Source organism: Chiloscyllium punctatum, chromosome 46 (assembly GCF_047496795.1).
Source record: "Chiloscyllium punctatum isolate Juve2018m chromosome 46, sChiPun1.3, whole genome shotgun sequence".
Classification (NCBI taxonomy): Eukaryota; Metazoa; Chordata; class Chondrichthyes; order Orectolobiformes; family Hemiscylliidae; genus Chiloscyllium; species Chiloscyllium punctatum.
This window is the reverse complement of record NC_092784.1, coordinates 55,831,241-55,847,158: the sequence shown is the minus strand read 5'-3', so window position 1 is coordinate 55,847,158 and position 15,918 is coordinate 55,831,241. Positions and strand designations below refer to the sequence as shown.

Here is a 15,918-nt window from a genome sequence, read left to right as displayed (position 1 = left end):
CTTGCTACATCAGGTCATCTGAATAGATTTCCTTTTCTTAAAGGAAACTCTGCAAGGCTTAACTTTTACGAATCTATCAGTTAAATGGGCTTATGGTATTGATGTTCCCTTTCCTCCTCCCCTCACTTTGTTGGTCCTTTGAAAGCCCAGTCTCATATTTGGGTGTATTTACATGAGCACCAGCAGCTCTTTAGTTAGCTTCACCCATGTACCAAATGCCCAGGCAACGAATGTTAATAACACTCTTCACCTCTGAGCCAAGAGGATGTGGGTTTAAGAACGTAAGAAGAAAGAGCAGGAATCTGCAATTCATCCCCTTGAGCCTGTTCTGCCATGCGATGCAATCCCCATAACCTTTCAACCCATTACTAATTAAAAAGCTGCCCATCTCCTCCTCACATTTTTTAATGTCCTGGCATTTCCAACACTCTGGGATAGTGAATTTAACAGATTCATGACAGTCCTCATCTCCTCATCTCTGTTTTAAACCTGCTAGCCCTCAGCTTAAAACAATGACCTCTTGTTCTCAACTGCCCCACATGGAGGAAACATCCTCTCTACATCTACTTTGCAAATTCTCTTTGCCGTTATACATACCTCAATTAGATCTCCTTTCATTCTTCTGAACTCTCGAGAGTATTGACACGAACTTCTCAATCTTTCTTCATAAAACAAACCCCTCAACTAGTGAAGCTAAACGCCCACTTCAAGGATTTAATTCAGGCTGACTCTTCTGTGACAGTGCTGCAGTAGCAGAGGGTATCATTTTTGGTTGAGATGTTAAGCTGTGGGCCCTGTCTGACCTGGTGCGTAAAACAGCCCACAGCACTAATGGAAGAATAGCATAGAGTTCTCAGGCCAATACTTATCCGTCAACCAACATTAGATTACTTTGTCATTAATTTTGTTGTTGAGCCTGTTTTGTGTAAAATGTCCACTCCTTTTATTATATCACAACAGTGGCTTGCATATCAAAAGTCCTTCACTGGCTGTAAAGAAATGGAAGTCTTTCCTCCTTATTTCAGCTGTGAGAGTATCACACCCCAAGTTACTTTGCTTGCTTCCCTAATGCTCTTCCCAGCAGAAGACAGCAATAAGAAATAATTGTGTAACTGTGGCTCAGATTCACTAAGTGCATTTTTCTCAGTCTTACGATACTGCTGACCATCGACGGTGCTACACCTCGGTTTCGGCTTGTAACCTTTTCATAACTGTTATAGCAGGAACAAAATTTTTTCCCACTGTGACCCTGTATCAAGACTTCAAAATTGTGGCCACCCTTGGGTAAGAACTGAGAGTGCTGGACTCATGGTCTGTGAGAGCCGGAGCGTTGTGGTTGTAACTGGGTCAAAGCTGCATGGAACCCATTGCTGTTTCAGAGCTGCAGATCTCAAACCTCCAACCAACAAACCCACTTGGCCACCTGAGGCCCCACCCCCACTTTGGGAGGCCTTTGTTATTAGCTGTTCTGGAATTATTGGCGATTAGGTGAGGACTGGCCACAATCCGTTTTCTGTGCCTGTATACTGGGGGCTGGGACTGAGACATTCCGGCAGAACCTCCACACAAGAAAGAGAGTGTGAATTGAAGCGGTACGGCTTCAAACCCATAGTGTTTTCCTTTCTCTTCCAGCTCCTGTTTCAATGGAGGTACCTGTGTAGATGGCGTTAACCAATACAGCTGTCATTGCCGTTCTGGTTTCACTGGTTCCAATTGCCAGTATGATATTGATGAGTGTAACTCACAGCCATGTCTGAATGGTGGGGTGTGTATCGATGGGTTAGAGTCCTACAGGTGTACTTGCCCCCATGGGTACACAGGTGACCGATGTCAGGTGAGGATTCTTTTATATATCTTTCCTCTTCCTTCCTTTCTCGGGCAAGGTTCCAAATCTCTGGGCACCCTCTCCCATTAACCACGGTGCAAACTGTACACATTTAACCACAATCTGCCTGCGCGTATTGTCTGTGTGTGTCAGCTAACACCTTTACAAAGTGCTGGAGAAACTCAGCAGGTCTGGCAGCATCTGTGGAGAGAGAATCAGTTCACATTTTGAACCTGGTAAGCCCTTGTCAGAACCAGCTATACCGTCTGGAAGGAGATGTTGGCGGGCGGATTCTCTTGGGCTGATGTTTCCTGTCCATCCCTTTGGTCACAAGGTTGCAGAGCCCCAAGAGCTTTGCATGTCCCGCCACGAAGAGCTGGGGAATCCAAGCAGCAGAAATGGTTTTGCTAACGGTCTGTTACGTTCCCTGTTTTAGATCAGCACAGACTGGTGCAGCAAGTCCCCATGCAAGAATGGTGGGCGGTGTCGTCCAAAAAGAACATCCTTTACCTGTGAGTGTGCGAGCGGGTGGGCAGGACGTTACTGTGACATCCCCAATGTGTCATGTGAAGTGGCTGCAGCACAGAGAGGTAGGAGCTGCTGAATGTGAGTTGCTGCTCTAATGTGACGTGCAGTGCGCGGACCTTGCACGATGCCTGGATTACCTTAAGGAGTGAAGCGTGCTCAGTGACATAGGAAATAGGAGCAGGAATCAGCCATTAAGCCCTTCAAGCCTCCTCCATTAGTATTTATGGCTGATGGAGCCAGGCAAATGACTGGTGTGGAAATTGGAAATATTTCCTCAACCTATTAGCATGGGGGGAACCGCAATCCAATTACTGCTCCTCTATTTCTGACCTGCGTGTGTGTAATTCCCCTAGGGCATGGTGGCTCAGTGGTTAGCACTGCTGCCTCACAGCGCCAGGGACCTGGGTTCAATTCCAGCCTCGGGTGACTGTCTGTGCAGAGTTTGCACATTCACCCCGTGTCTGTGTGGGTTTCCTCCGGGTGCTTTGGTTTCCTTCCCCCAATCCAAAGGACGTGCAGGTCAAGTGAATCGCCCATAGTGTTAGGTGCATTGATCAGGGCTAAATGTGGGGGGATGGGTCTAGGTGGGTTACTCCTCGGAGGGTTGGTGTAGACTTGTTGGGCCGAAGGGCCTGTTTCCGCACTGTAGGGATTCTAAAATATAATTGAAATGCTGACGTGGAAGTGAGAAAGTACTCCAGTTCCGGTACTGAGCATTCCAAATCATCACACAAAAAACAGTCCCACTGTCTCCACTAAATCACCATGCTCGGTCCCCCAGTCCTCGACGGACAGCTAATCCTGTAGATTTGGTGTGATTTTAAAAAAGAGCAGATGCGTAAACAGATACTGGCTGTTGTTATGTCAAGGTGTGTTTTCATGTCTCTTTTGTTCTTTTGCACAAGGAGTGCCTCTAACTCAGCTTTGCCATCACGGAGGTTCATGTTTCAGTGTTGGAAATGCACATCATTGCATCTGCCCCAAGAGCTACACAGGCAGCTACTGTGAGAATGAGATTGACCACTGCGCCTCCAACCCGTGTCACAGTAGCGCCACCTGCAGGAGCTTCATTGGAGACTATGTGTGTGAGGTGAGAAAAAAGGTTTAAGCACAGTGCAGTACTACCTCTCGTTGGAATGGTAACAGCGCAGAAGGAGGCCACTCAACCCACTGTGTTTGTACTAGCCCTCTTGCAGCTACTCAGCAAACTCTGCTCCCCAGCCTTTTCCCTGAAGCTGTCAGATTTCTTCTTAAATAATAATCCAAAAACCCTTTTGAAAGCTGCAAGATCCATGTCCACATCTCAGGTATTGTATTCCAGATCTGAGCCACTTGCAACAGTTGAAAAGAAAACCTCATATTTCCTACTGATCTTTGTGAATTCTCAGAGAACAGCCAGGGAATTCCTAGAGGCATGGCACTCATCCACAGATTCAATCAATGAGCACATCGACCTGGACCCAATATACCGACCACTGCAGCGGACAGCTGGAACTGACAACCGGAAGCGGCAGAGACAGGCCACTATAAATGCCGGAGGAAAGATCACAGAAGTGCTTCACAGGAGGCACCCAAGCACTGAGGATGTCACCTAGACAGGGGACGAAACGTCTGCAACACAAATTCCCAGCTCGGCGAACAGAACCACAACAGATCTAGCGATCTTACTGAGAGAATAAAGCCAAAAGATTCCACGGTTTTGAGCCAACAAACGCGCCTCACTATGCACATCAGAGCACTAATACCATCAGTAAAAGAATGTACAATTTATTTACAACCTGTAGAATTAACATATATAAACATGGTAATCCACTCTGAACACCCCACAGAGCACCACAAGTAGCAAAACAGATAGCACAGATTTCTCTGTAACTTACTCTTGACTCCAGCTCTAAGCTGCTTCCTAATTCCAAGAACTTCTTCCTGAGTTCATTCTAACAGCGCCAAGCTATCCCAGTCCCCAAGGTGTATTTTATCTACTCTGTGGAAGTTGACAGACTAACCACTGTCCCTGTCAGTTATCTGTGGGGAATCATTAGGCCATTCACATGTTGTCATTGGAAAGTGGCAGTTCCACCCTGGCACTGTGTTTGGACTGCTAATGTTCTATTGATTTCAGCTGGCAAACTAGCAGGAACACCTGGAAGGAAACATCAAACTATAAAGTTTGTGTTTGTCATGTCAAGCGATGAATTGAACTTTGACCTCTTTTTTTCATCAGTGCATGCCAGGCTACAAGGGGAAAACCTGCAAACTGGAGGTGAATGAGTGTGAGTCAAACCCGTGCCAGAATGGAGGGACGTGCCTTGACCTGATTGGCCGCTACATCTGCTCCTGTCCACCAGGAACCTTGGGTGAGTGAGCTTGGGTTCCCATTCCAAACCGTTCTGTCAACAAAGAGCAAGAGCAGGCTTCAAAGAATTTGCATTGGTTGTCCCAATGTTAGTGTGCTTGTCGAGGATTGTAATTGGATGTCATTCATTTGGCCTCAGAATCTATACTCACCTTGCTTCTGTTTAGCACCATCCAACTTTCAGAATCTTTGAACCGACTTTTGCTGAGCAGTAACAAAACCAAATCAAGTCGCTGCTCAATGTATCGAAGCTGATCACATCATGGCTTGAATTTCATGCCCCCTTCCATGTTCCGCATCCACACCCACCTCTCTGCCCGTCTCTGGGAGTGAAGTGGCAGGTCAGGATGGAGTATACAGTTTACAATTGCAATCTCATTTTATTAGTGCCCAAGTGGATATTCATTGTCAATTGGGAACTTTAGGTGCTATCAAGGAAAGTCAGTGTCCATGACTTTGGATAATAAATGCAAATCCTAGGCAGTTCTTGTCACTCATTTCCTTGGGTTATGTGTAAAGGTTATACAATAGGGTAGTCATAAGCTAGTGTGCATTTCAGCCTTAATCCCAGTCAACTCACCTCTCCCTTTTCCTTCTCATCATTGATTCTTCTGCAAGCAACAAATGCTGGAGATCCCAGCAGGTCAGGCAGCATCCATAGAGAGAGCGCAAGCTAACGTTTTGAGTCTAGAAGGGCCTTCATCAGAGCTCTGACGAAGAATAATCGAGACTTGAAATGTTAAGCTTGCTCTTTCTCCACAGATGCTGCCTGACCTGCTGTGATCTCCAGCATGTGTTGTTTCCAGTACAGATTCCAGCATCGGCAGTAATTTGTTCCTATTGATTCCTCCGTGGTGCTTTGGCTTTTGTTGATTACTTGGAATTGACTTTTGCAGGTGTACTTTGCGAAATTAATGAAGATGACTGCGGTCCCTCTCCCGGTACAAAAGTGCCCAAGTGTATGAATAATGGGACGTGTGTGGATAGAATTGGAGGCTATACCTGTAACTGCCCTCCAGGATTCACTGGTGACCGGTGTGAGGGCGACATTAACGAGTGCCTGTCAAACCCTTGTAATCCACAGACCACCATCGACTGTGTCCAGCTGCCTAATGATTACCAGTGTGTGTGCAAACCTGGCTTTGCAGGTCAGTGAAATAACTGGACCCTAAAACAGTTACTGCCTTAAGATGATCATCTCTCCCATTAGCTAATCAAACACACTTGCTACTGTTTTCTCTCTCTCCTGTTTACTTACTGATTTTCCCTTAACATTGCAATCCAAATTTGATTTTTAAGCTGATGGTTTTTTTTTCTAATAGTTACTGATGTCCTTTCGGTTGCACTTTGAAGATTAAAAGTATTGAATTACTTGTAGTACAGCAATGCTTGTGAATTCAGCCAGGTGTCCTGGCTCTAGTTCTGCTCGGCTTCAAAAGAAGATTTCTTTTTGTGTTTGTGGGATGCAGACATTGCCAGCAAGGGCAGCACTGGTCGCTCACCTCTCGTTGCCCTTGAACCGAGTGGCTCGCTAGGGCTATTTCAGACGGCAGTTCAGAGGTATCCACATTGCCATGAGTCTGGAGTCACATGTAAACAAAAACCAATAAGGATCGCAAATGCCCTTCTCTAACGGACATGATAAAGTCAATTGGAAATGTAAAGAATGGGAAGGGTATGTTGTTCAGCAAACAGCCACTCTCTTAAAAAGCAGTGCACTGGAGAATTGGGCCATTCATTTCAACCTATGTCACTGTCTATGCTGCAAGTGAACCCTGTCCCACTCTAATTACCTCACCCCACTCCATAAATATACTTTCTTTTTATTTATCCTTCAGTTGTGAGCTTCCCCGTAAATGCATCAAAGCTAGACTTAGATTTATTGTCACATGTGTATAAAAAAAAAGTGAAAAGTGCTTTATCATGTGCAAAACGCAAAATGTCACCATGCTCTGGTGCCATCTTGAAACACTGAGTATAATAATGTAAGATTTTACTGCAATAGAGTTCATTCACCGCAACTATTTCCCTAAATACCACATGTCTAATCACTCAGTGATAAAGTTTCTTCTGAATTTCCAATTGGATTTGTGAGTAGCTATTTCTGACCACTAATTTTGAACATCCCACTAAATAAAGATACCTCTCGATCTAACTATGTAACCCTGCATAATTTCTAAATGCTTTCTCCAGTCACCTCTCCATCTTTTCTGTTCTAGAGCAAGGATCTAGAATCTATTCAGTCTTTCCAGATAGTTATGACATCTTGGTTCTGGTAATATTTTGTAACTCTTTTCTGCACTTGCTCCAGAGTCTCTCTGTTGTTGTTTTGTAATGCACAGATGTGAATTTTACATCAAACATGCTCTAATGAAGTAAAACATTAAATGTGGATGCTCCAAATCTGGGGGGAATAAAAGCAGAAGTTGCTGGAGAAACTCAGCAAGTCTGGCAGCAACTACGGAGAGAGAGAGAGAGAAACAGCGTTAATGTTTCGAGTTCAATTACCCTTCTTCTGAAGTTCTGAAGAAAGGTCACTGGACTCACAACATTAACTCTCTTTTCTCTCCATTTGGTCTGATGGAGTTGAACTTTAAGTTGAACTTACAGTCATTAAGGTCAAATGCTGTGCTTTATAGTTATGTTCTGCTTGGAGAATGGTTTCTTTATCTCTCTCATAGTTTTCTTACATTTCTCTTATCTTGTGCTATAATGGAAAACTCTTGCAAATCCTTGTTTGCCTGACCCCGTATGAGTTGACGTACCCTAAAATGTGAATGCTTCTGTGCAAAGCAGTTTCAACCAGTAATCACGATGCACGATCCTTCAACTTCAGCAAGAACCCTTTACTTTGTCACAGCTCCAATTCAACCTGTGGTTTTGTCCCTCTTCTCCCCTAGGTCGCCAGTGCCAAAGTTTCATCAACATGTGCGAATCCCAGCCCTGTGAGAATGGAGGTCACTGTAAAATTGCAGTCAATACACCACTTGGCTATACCTGCAAGTGTCAACCAGTGAGTGCCAGGAAAACAAACACAACAAGATTGTTTGCTTGCTTATTTTTTTTTGTCTCAACATTTTTCCCAATCCTCTTTATACTAAGTTGCTCAATTTGGAAGCGTTATCTGCTGAGTTGCAGAGTTCAGCTCAAAATTGGCCTCAGTGTCCCTGAGAATGGGGTGGAGAGGGAATTAACGGAGTTTCTGCTCCAGGTTAGTAGCTACGGCTCTGGTTGCTGGCCCAGGACAGGGCAAGGCCCAGTTGAAAATGTCTCTCGTACTCAGTGGTTGGTAGAACTAATTGACTGCATTCACAGAGTGTCTGGCCACTTGAACAAGGTGCAGAAGATAACCAGCCTCTGTGAACCCAGTAAACCAACGCAGCTCAGAGAAGGCAGGGAGGTAAAATGGAACCCAGACTCTTCACATAACCATAGAATTGTTATAACACAAATGAAAGCTGTTCAGCCCATCATATCTGTGCTGGCTGCACGAGTGAGGAATTTACTCTGTGCCTCCCAGCTCCTCCCTTTAACCCTGCACATTATTCCTTCTTAGACACAGGGGTATATTGGTGGAGTAAGGGAGCAGGAGAAACTTGAGAGGATTTCTATTCCTCTTGAGGAACATCTATCACCTTTGATCATTCTCAACATGTGAGCACCACAGGCAAGGCTGCCTTTTATTGTCCTCATGTAAAAGCAAAACGCTGCAGGTGCTCAAAATCTGAAATAAAAGCAGAAAATGTTGGAGAAACTCAGCAGGTCTGTGGCAGCATCTGCGGAGAGGGAAATTGAGTTAACGTTTTGAGTCAAATATGAATCCTTCGGAACCTGAAAAAGAGTCATATCAGACACAAACTGCTAACTCTTTTTCCCTTCCTCACATGAGGGATTTCACCTTTCTGAATTATCAGAAGACTCGAGAGTACAACAACAATTTTTATTTAAATAACACATTCAATGTAAGAAACTGTCCAAAGTGTGTGTTCAAACAAAATTTGAGACTAAGCCATGCAAGGAGACGTTAGTACAGGTGACCAACAGATTTGCTCATAGATGTAGGTTTTTTTTTGGAGGATTATTAAGGAGGAGAAAGAGCTGGAGACGTAGGCAGCTGAAGTCACAGCAGCACAAACAGAGCAGCTAACGTTGGGTTGAGCAAGAGGGCAGGAGGAGAACAGCACTGAATTCCTGGAAGGTCGTGAGGCTGGAGGAGCTGACAGAGATAAGGAGGTGTAGGGATTTGGGAAGCAAGGTGAGAATTTGAAATGGAATTTTTGCCTGACCACAAGCCAGTGTCGGTCAGTGAGCACTGGGAATGGTGGAAACATGGAGCCATTGAAACTGACAGCACAGAAGGAGGTCACTTGGCCCATTGTGTCCATGTGGGTAAAAAGGTACCATCCAGCCTTACCCCCACTTTCTGCCTCTTGTCCAAAGCCTTGTAGTTTTTGGCACTTCCTGTGCATGACCAGTTACTGTTTAAATGTGATGGGGGCTTTTGCTAGCCATCCTTTTCAAACAGCCAGCTCAAAAGTACTGGCATCGGCACCTCCTACCTCTTATCTCTCAGCCTATTGCCCCAGTTACAAGCTCCCCAGTCAAGGAGAACAGGTCCTTCCTATCCACATGGTTTGAGTTAGGATTCGGGGAGCAGGTCCATCAAAACAATAATGATGTCATTTGGAGCGTTGCTTCGTGATTGATTTCTATAGCGTGAACTCACTTGTGAAGTGATTAACACATGCTTGACTTCTCTTGCAGAGCTACACCGGGCCAAATTGCGAGCGCAGCATTCTAACCTGTCGGGAGCTGACCTGCCACAATGGTGAGGAGTGCATTGATTCTCCGCTGGGAGCCCGCTGTACCTGCCCACAAGGCCTAGCCTGCCAACTTCCCACCTCCAACCACAGCAACACCAACGGCTGCAGCAGTCGGCCTTGCCGCAACGGTGGCATCTGCAGGGCCAGCCGGCAGCTGCCTTTCTACCAGTGCCTGTGCCTGAAGGAGTTTGGTGGGAGGCATTGCGAGGTGCTCAGGAGGTACACCCCTCCTGCCAGGGAGGCAGCCTGCTCCCTCCAGGAGTGCCGCAGCAGGGCGGGTGATGGCTACTGTGACCGGGACTGCAACACACCCGCCTGCCAGTGGGACGGGGGTGACTGCTCGCTGTCAGTCGATGACCCCTGGAAGGAATGCAGTGTTCAGGAGTGCTGGCGTTACTTCAACAATAACATCTGTGATGAGTTCTGCAACAGCCGTGAGTGTCTGTACGACAACTTTGACTGCCAAAGCCAAGAGAAGACCTGCAAGTAAGTCAGGGCGCTGATCTGTACTCGCCACCGACTAGCTGTTAGCTTAGGGGTTGCGGCCTTTCCTCTGCAACTTTGGATGACCCGCTGACTCACTCACTCATTCAAAGGTCAGAGGTAGTTTCTTTACTCAGAGAGTAGTAAGGGCATGGAAAGCTCTGCCTGCAACATTAGTAGACTCACCAACTTTTTAAGGGCATTCAAATGGTCATTGGATAAACATATGGATGAAAATAGAATAGTGTAGTTTAGGTGGGCTTCAGATTGGTTTCACAGGTTGGCACAACATTGAGGGCCAAAGAGCCTGTATTGCACTGTCATGTTCTGTGTTCTGTGTAGAATGTGGCACTGCTCCATGGCCTGCACAGAAACCGATCCCTGTTTAAATGCTCTTAATGTTTAGCTCTTGTCCTGCTACATTGTGCTCTTAGAACACTTATCCAGTTCCTATTCTCTACTTTCAAGCACCATAGCATCTCTATAATGTGCTGATATCCCATCTTTTTTAGGTTAATCTTCATTTATTCTTCTCCTGAGCTGCCAGCTATATGTTCTTGTTACCTTCCTGGGATATTTATTTCCTTGCCTCAGTTGTTCAAATGTCAGCAACGTTAATAATGAGAAAAAAACATTTTTAAAAAGGATGAGTTAAAGATGCAACCATATGTTGCACTGCTGTTACTCAAGATCTCAAAAACATGAGGAACAAAATAAAGGCTTGTACAACAACATTTTAAACGTATTTACCAAAGTTGAACAAATGGAACAAAATAGTTGAATGATACTTTCTCACAAGTACAATATTAATAAAAGTTTAAACAAACAATTTACTTGCCACTGAAATGGATGTGATGGATTAAGGTTGGGAGTCACATTTAAGTTTTTAATAAGTTGCATGTTGCTGACTGCTGGCCTAGTTTTCTTCCTTTGTTGTGAACTGTTCCACTTACCCACAAGTGAAAGCAATTAGGAACATGAGCGATCACTCTCGTGTATGCGTACACACACAAAATCAACTGCATATTCCCACGCACAGACACATGCACTCTTGCATATTTGTTATAGAATGATGTGTAATCCATAAACAGTGCTACAGGAGGTCTGTTCACCAGACCACGAGAAGAAATAACCATCCAGACGTTGTCACTAATCTGTGTTTTTATTTTTACGCCAGTCCGCTGTATGAGAAGTACTGTGCTGATCACTATGCTGACAAACTCTGCGATCAGGGCTGCAACAACGAGGAGTGTGGCTGGGACGGTCTGGACTGTGCCCCTGATGTGCCCGAGCGCCTGGCTGAAGGGACCCTCATTGTCATCGTGCTGCTGCCACCCGATGAGCTGCTGAAGAGCAGCACCAACTTCCTGCAGAAACTCGGTTCGATCCTACATGCCACCCTGCGCTTCAAACTTGACAGCAATGGGCAGGCCATGATCTACCCATACTATGGTAGCAGCTCCCAACTCAAGAGGCGCGCCGCAGCGCTGGGCAGGGTACCCCGGGAACTGGAACAAGAACAGGAAATCATTGGGTAAGAGGTTTCGGCATCCCACTGCATGATTGTTACCATTGGTGGAGCTTGGATTCCACCCCCACATCCTGGCTCCCAGACCCTGAACAAGGGCTCCCTAAACAAGAGCTCTATCCAGAGGTTAAAACGAACAGAAATGGAGCAAACTGCAAAGACCAAGAAAATTGGGGAGCGATTGGGCTAGGGCAAGAGAAGCTGTTTGACAAGAGGGAGAGCAGGAAGCAGGCAAGAGGTAAGGCAGACTAAAGGGAGATAAAACTAGGGAGAGTGGGTGGAGAAGTCAGATGGAGAGAGTGAGGGATGCAGACTCTAGCAATATGTAAGCACATTGCAGTGAGAGAAGCAAGTGCCAGTATGACAGTGGGAGGCTATGATAGTTTGATTTGCCCCATTACACAGGATACAGCCTGAGATTGTGTTCTCTCTTGGCAGGTCAAAGGTGAACCTGGAGATTGATAATCGCCTGTGTGTCCAAGGAGCAGGTGAATGTTTCCCGACAGCAGAGAGTGCGGCTGCTTACATTGGAGCTTTGTCTGCAGTGGGTAACCTGCACTTCCCCTACCCCATCAAGGATGTCAATAGTAAGTGCCTCACTCTCTGATGACTTTAATACAAATGAAACTGCTACTTAAGAATTATTTTCAATTGGAAATCAAAGCAAGACTTCTATTGGTGTAGCTGGTACTTGGGACAACGAAGTTAATTCAATGATTTCACTACGTCCAATTAATAGAACACCATACAATGATATTTCTAAATCACAATCCTCTGCATCTCTTGTTTACCCAATGCTGCTTAAAACCCTGTTTCATTTTAAAAGAACCAAACATCATTAGGCCATCGCGTTCACTCTTTCAATGCCTCCTCAAACCCACCCAAGAAGTCATTCAGAGGAACCACGATTATTCGAATGACACAGGCGGGGAGTATTTTGTTGGATACTCAAATGTTGGGATAATCGAATGCCGGATAACACAGTTTAGCCAAGTATCGGGACCGTGCGATCTTGCCAGATAATCTGGATAATCGAGGTTCCTCTGTATTTCCTTCTTAATCCGCTTGTGAATTTAATAGATTTGCAGATGCCTTTCTGAACCTCAGCCCTCTTTGAGGACAACTAATATTTGGTTTTAAGTCTTGATCAATCCAAAATTTTCTCATGTCCTGTTTTGCCCACCAGCCTGTGGACTATGTGTTCTTGGTGAAGGTTAGTCGAGTTTAATAACCAAAGACCTTTGTTTATGTGTGGCTGTGTTACTCAGTAATCCTAGAATTTTTGCTTCCAAATCTAAGTACCTCACTATAAATCATTGTGCACATTCTCAGCTGTGTTGGCATTACCACCTCCAAACAGTGGTGATTACAAAAGATCATAAGCAATAGGAGCAAGTCATTCAGCCCCTTTCAGCTTGTTCATCCATCCAGTAAGATCGTAGTTGATCTGAATGTCACCTTAACCCCAGTTTCCAGCCGATCCCAGAATCTTGGACTCCTTTATAGATCATAAATCTGTCCAACCCAGCCTTGAATTTATAGAATTATCGAGCTCTGCTGCTCACTGGAATAGGGAAGTGAGACCCTTGTTTAAAAGTCATAATTTTAAGTGTCTTCAGAATTTACATGTTAAAAAAGCAGAGGGATGATAACTTTATTAAGGAGCGAGCGTATGTGGCCGATGCCACCATGAGATGGAGCACCACCTGTACTTGAACACGTTGGAATGATGCTTTCTCATCACTATTCAACAACTGCTTAAACAGCCAGGGTTACTATCAGTTACACCAAAAATATTGAGCCCACTGACTCTGTTCTGTGACCAGTCTAAGTGACAGTGATAGTCCCAATGGTGCTCCACCAGCAGACAGCCAGGATAATGAGCCGGTTCAGCAAAACGAACACCGGAGCTGCTGAGAACTCCAGAACTTCTGGAGTGGTGTAAGTGATGGTCAAAGTTATTATGTCCACGGCCCACTGCTTCCCAACCCTTATTCTACCTGTGACCCTCTCAGTGAGAGCACAGGGGCTTGTTTCGTGACCTAGTGACTGTACATGCACAGATGGATCTCCAAGGCCATTTTTAATGGCATTGCCCTGTCTCTGATGTTGACAGCATGTACTCCTGTTTAATCAGTGCAATCTGCCATCATAAATCACTGGCTTCCTTACAATGACACTTTGTAGCATCATCAGAAGCATTGAGCTAAGCGGCCCTCTCAATTTTGACTCCTTTCACCCCCCCACTCCTTTACCCCAACTTGGTACTGTGATGAATATTTTGCTTTACATCCTTTTCTCTAACTCTTCTTTTGTGTTTCTACTTGCCCCATCCCAGGTGAGCACCTGTCACCACCACCACCCCCCATGAACCTGCTGCCATTAATGATTGTTGCGGCTGTGATTCTCACCGTCATTCTGATCCTCGGTGTGCTGGTGGCAAGACGTAAGAGGGAGCAGAGCTTGCTGTGGTTCCCAGAGGGCTTCACCCTTAAGAAGGACAGCAGCAACAAGAACAGGCGTGAGCCCGTGGGGCAGGACGCACTGGGGATGAAGTAAGGATGATAGAGTTGATTGTTAGCAAGTGCGACTTCTCCAAATGACCACAGAGGGTATTACTGTGATTGAGCCAGACATTCTTATTTTACTTCCAGAGACTTGCAGGTAAAGGGCCAGAGGTGCGGAGGGAAAATCACAAAGAGATGGTGATAAAATACTGCAACATCAGGTGGTGAGCAGTGGGGGTGGCATGGTGGCTGGTACTGCTGTCTCACAGTGCCAGAGACCCAGGCTCAATTCCATACTCGGATAACCGTCTGTGTAGAGTTTGCACAATCTCCCAGTCTCTGCAGGGGTTTCTGCCAGTTGCTCTGGTCTCCTCCCACAGTCCAAACATGCACGGGTTAAGTGAATTGGCTACTAACTATGGGGTTACTGGGATAGACTAGGGGAGGGTGTTATTCAGAAGCTTCCAGCTGACTCTACCTACACCTGTAGGGAATCCGTGTTGCCTAAGTTTGTGTTTTGAGTGTCGGGGCTGTGAGATGGTCTCATATGTGAGATTTAGATATTAAGATCAAAAGTTCACAATTTTAGGTTCATAAAAATATCAGGTCAGAGTTAACATTATGTTAAGTCTCAATTTCTATGTATAATGGACACAGGAAGGAGTAAGATCATAGGGGAGCTGAGAGTAATTACCCTTGATGTCAAGCCCACCTTTTGAGTGTGGCGTCAGAGAGCCTGAGCGATACTGAAGTCAATGGGAACACTCTGTGCTGGTTGGAGTCATAGTTGACACAAAGGAGAATGGTTTGTGGGGTTATTGGAGGTCAGTCACCTCAGCCCCTTTTCTGCAATAGCTTCCCAGGGTAGATATTTTGTAATAAACCTGCTCAAAGATGGCATTCCACACCATGGGATTTGAACCGAGATTTCCTAATTATGAGGGGGGGGTCACTACCACTGCAGCACAAAAGCCCTAGTTTCCCGGGTTACATGTTTTCTAATTAACCTGTTGAGAGATGGTGTGCACAGCTCTGGAGTAGGTGGGACTTGGACCGTGGGCCTCCAGCTTTTGTGGAGTAGTTGTGTAGCTGATGTGTCTTTCTCACCAGGCACATCTCCAAATCCATGGTGGAGGAGGGTCTGATCAGTGAAAGGGACCTCCAGACTGAACAGTGGCTGGATACAGAGTGCCCCGAGGCAAAACGACTTAAGGTAAGGAGTGTCTCACAAAGTGAGTTAGCAATCGCAGGAACTTTCTTCACTCCTGCAGCGCATCACAGCTTTATACGGGATGTTATCAATGGGACAGTGAACGGTGTGACCGGTTTGCTGAATTTAATCATCCCTGTCAGCTTAGATTGGTGAGACTACATGTCGCTGGCTGGGCCAGCATGCATCAGCATTCCCTAGTTGTCCTTGGGAAGGTGGTGCTGAGCCTGCCTTCTTGAACCACTGCAGACTATAAGCTGTAGGTTTGACCCCCAATGCCGGTATGGACCGGATTCCAGATTTTGATTCAGCACCGCAGAAGGAATGGCAATATATTTCCAGGATGGTGACTTGGAGGGAAACTTGCAGGTGGTGGTGTACCCATGCTCTTGTGCTGACTCATTCATATCTCTGATCTACCATTGTAGTCACAGTATTTATATAGCTGGTCCAGTTCTACTTCCGAATCAGTGGTAGCTCTGCACCCTCACCCGAATGTTGATAGGGATTTTTGTAACAATAATGCAATTGAATAGATTCTGTCTTATTGGAGATTATCTTGTCCAGTGATGTTACTCGCCATTTCCCATGGCTAACTCACCTAACCTGAGCATCCATGGACACTATGGGCAATTTAACATGGCCAATCCACCTAAACTGC

At 45.5% G+C, this 15,918-nt stretch overlaps 1 protein-coding gene across 3 annotated transcripts in view; it reads left to right on the top strand.

Annotated features, from left to right (window-relative positions):
• notch3 (notch receptor 3) overlaps positions 1-15,918 on the top strand; it is a 244,330-nt gene that overhangs the window by 212,625 nt on the left and 15,787 nt on the right. For 2 of the 3 annotated variants that reach the window (XM_072564315.1, XM_072564314.1), the window contains exons 19-29: positions 1,633-1,834; positions 2,262-2,415; positions 3,259-3,443; positions 4,575-4,707; positions 5,603-5,854; positions 7,607-7,719; positions 9,471-10,015; positions 11,190-11,546; positions 11,979-12,127; positions 13,879-14,095; positions 15,158-15,260. In XM_072564315.1, the coding sequence (XP_072420416.1) occupies positions 1,633-1,834; positions 2,262-2,415; positions 3,259-3,443; positions 4,575-4,707; positions 5,603-5,854; positions 7,607-7,719; positions 9,471-10,015; positions 11,190-11,546; positions 11,979-12,127; positions 13,879-14,095; positions 15,158-15,260 (2,410 nt within the window). The remainder of the gene's footprint in view (positions 1-1,632; positions 1,835-2,261; positions 2,416-3,258; positions 3,444-4,574; positions 4,708-5,602; positions 5,855-7,606; positions 7,720-9,470; positions 10,016-11,189; positions 11,547-11,978; positions 12,128-13,878; positions 14,096-15,157; positions 15,261-15,918) is intronic. The other variant, XM_072564316.1, reaches the window with a different exon arrangement.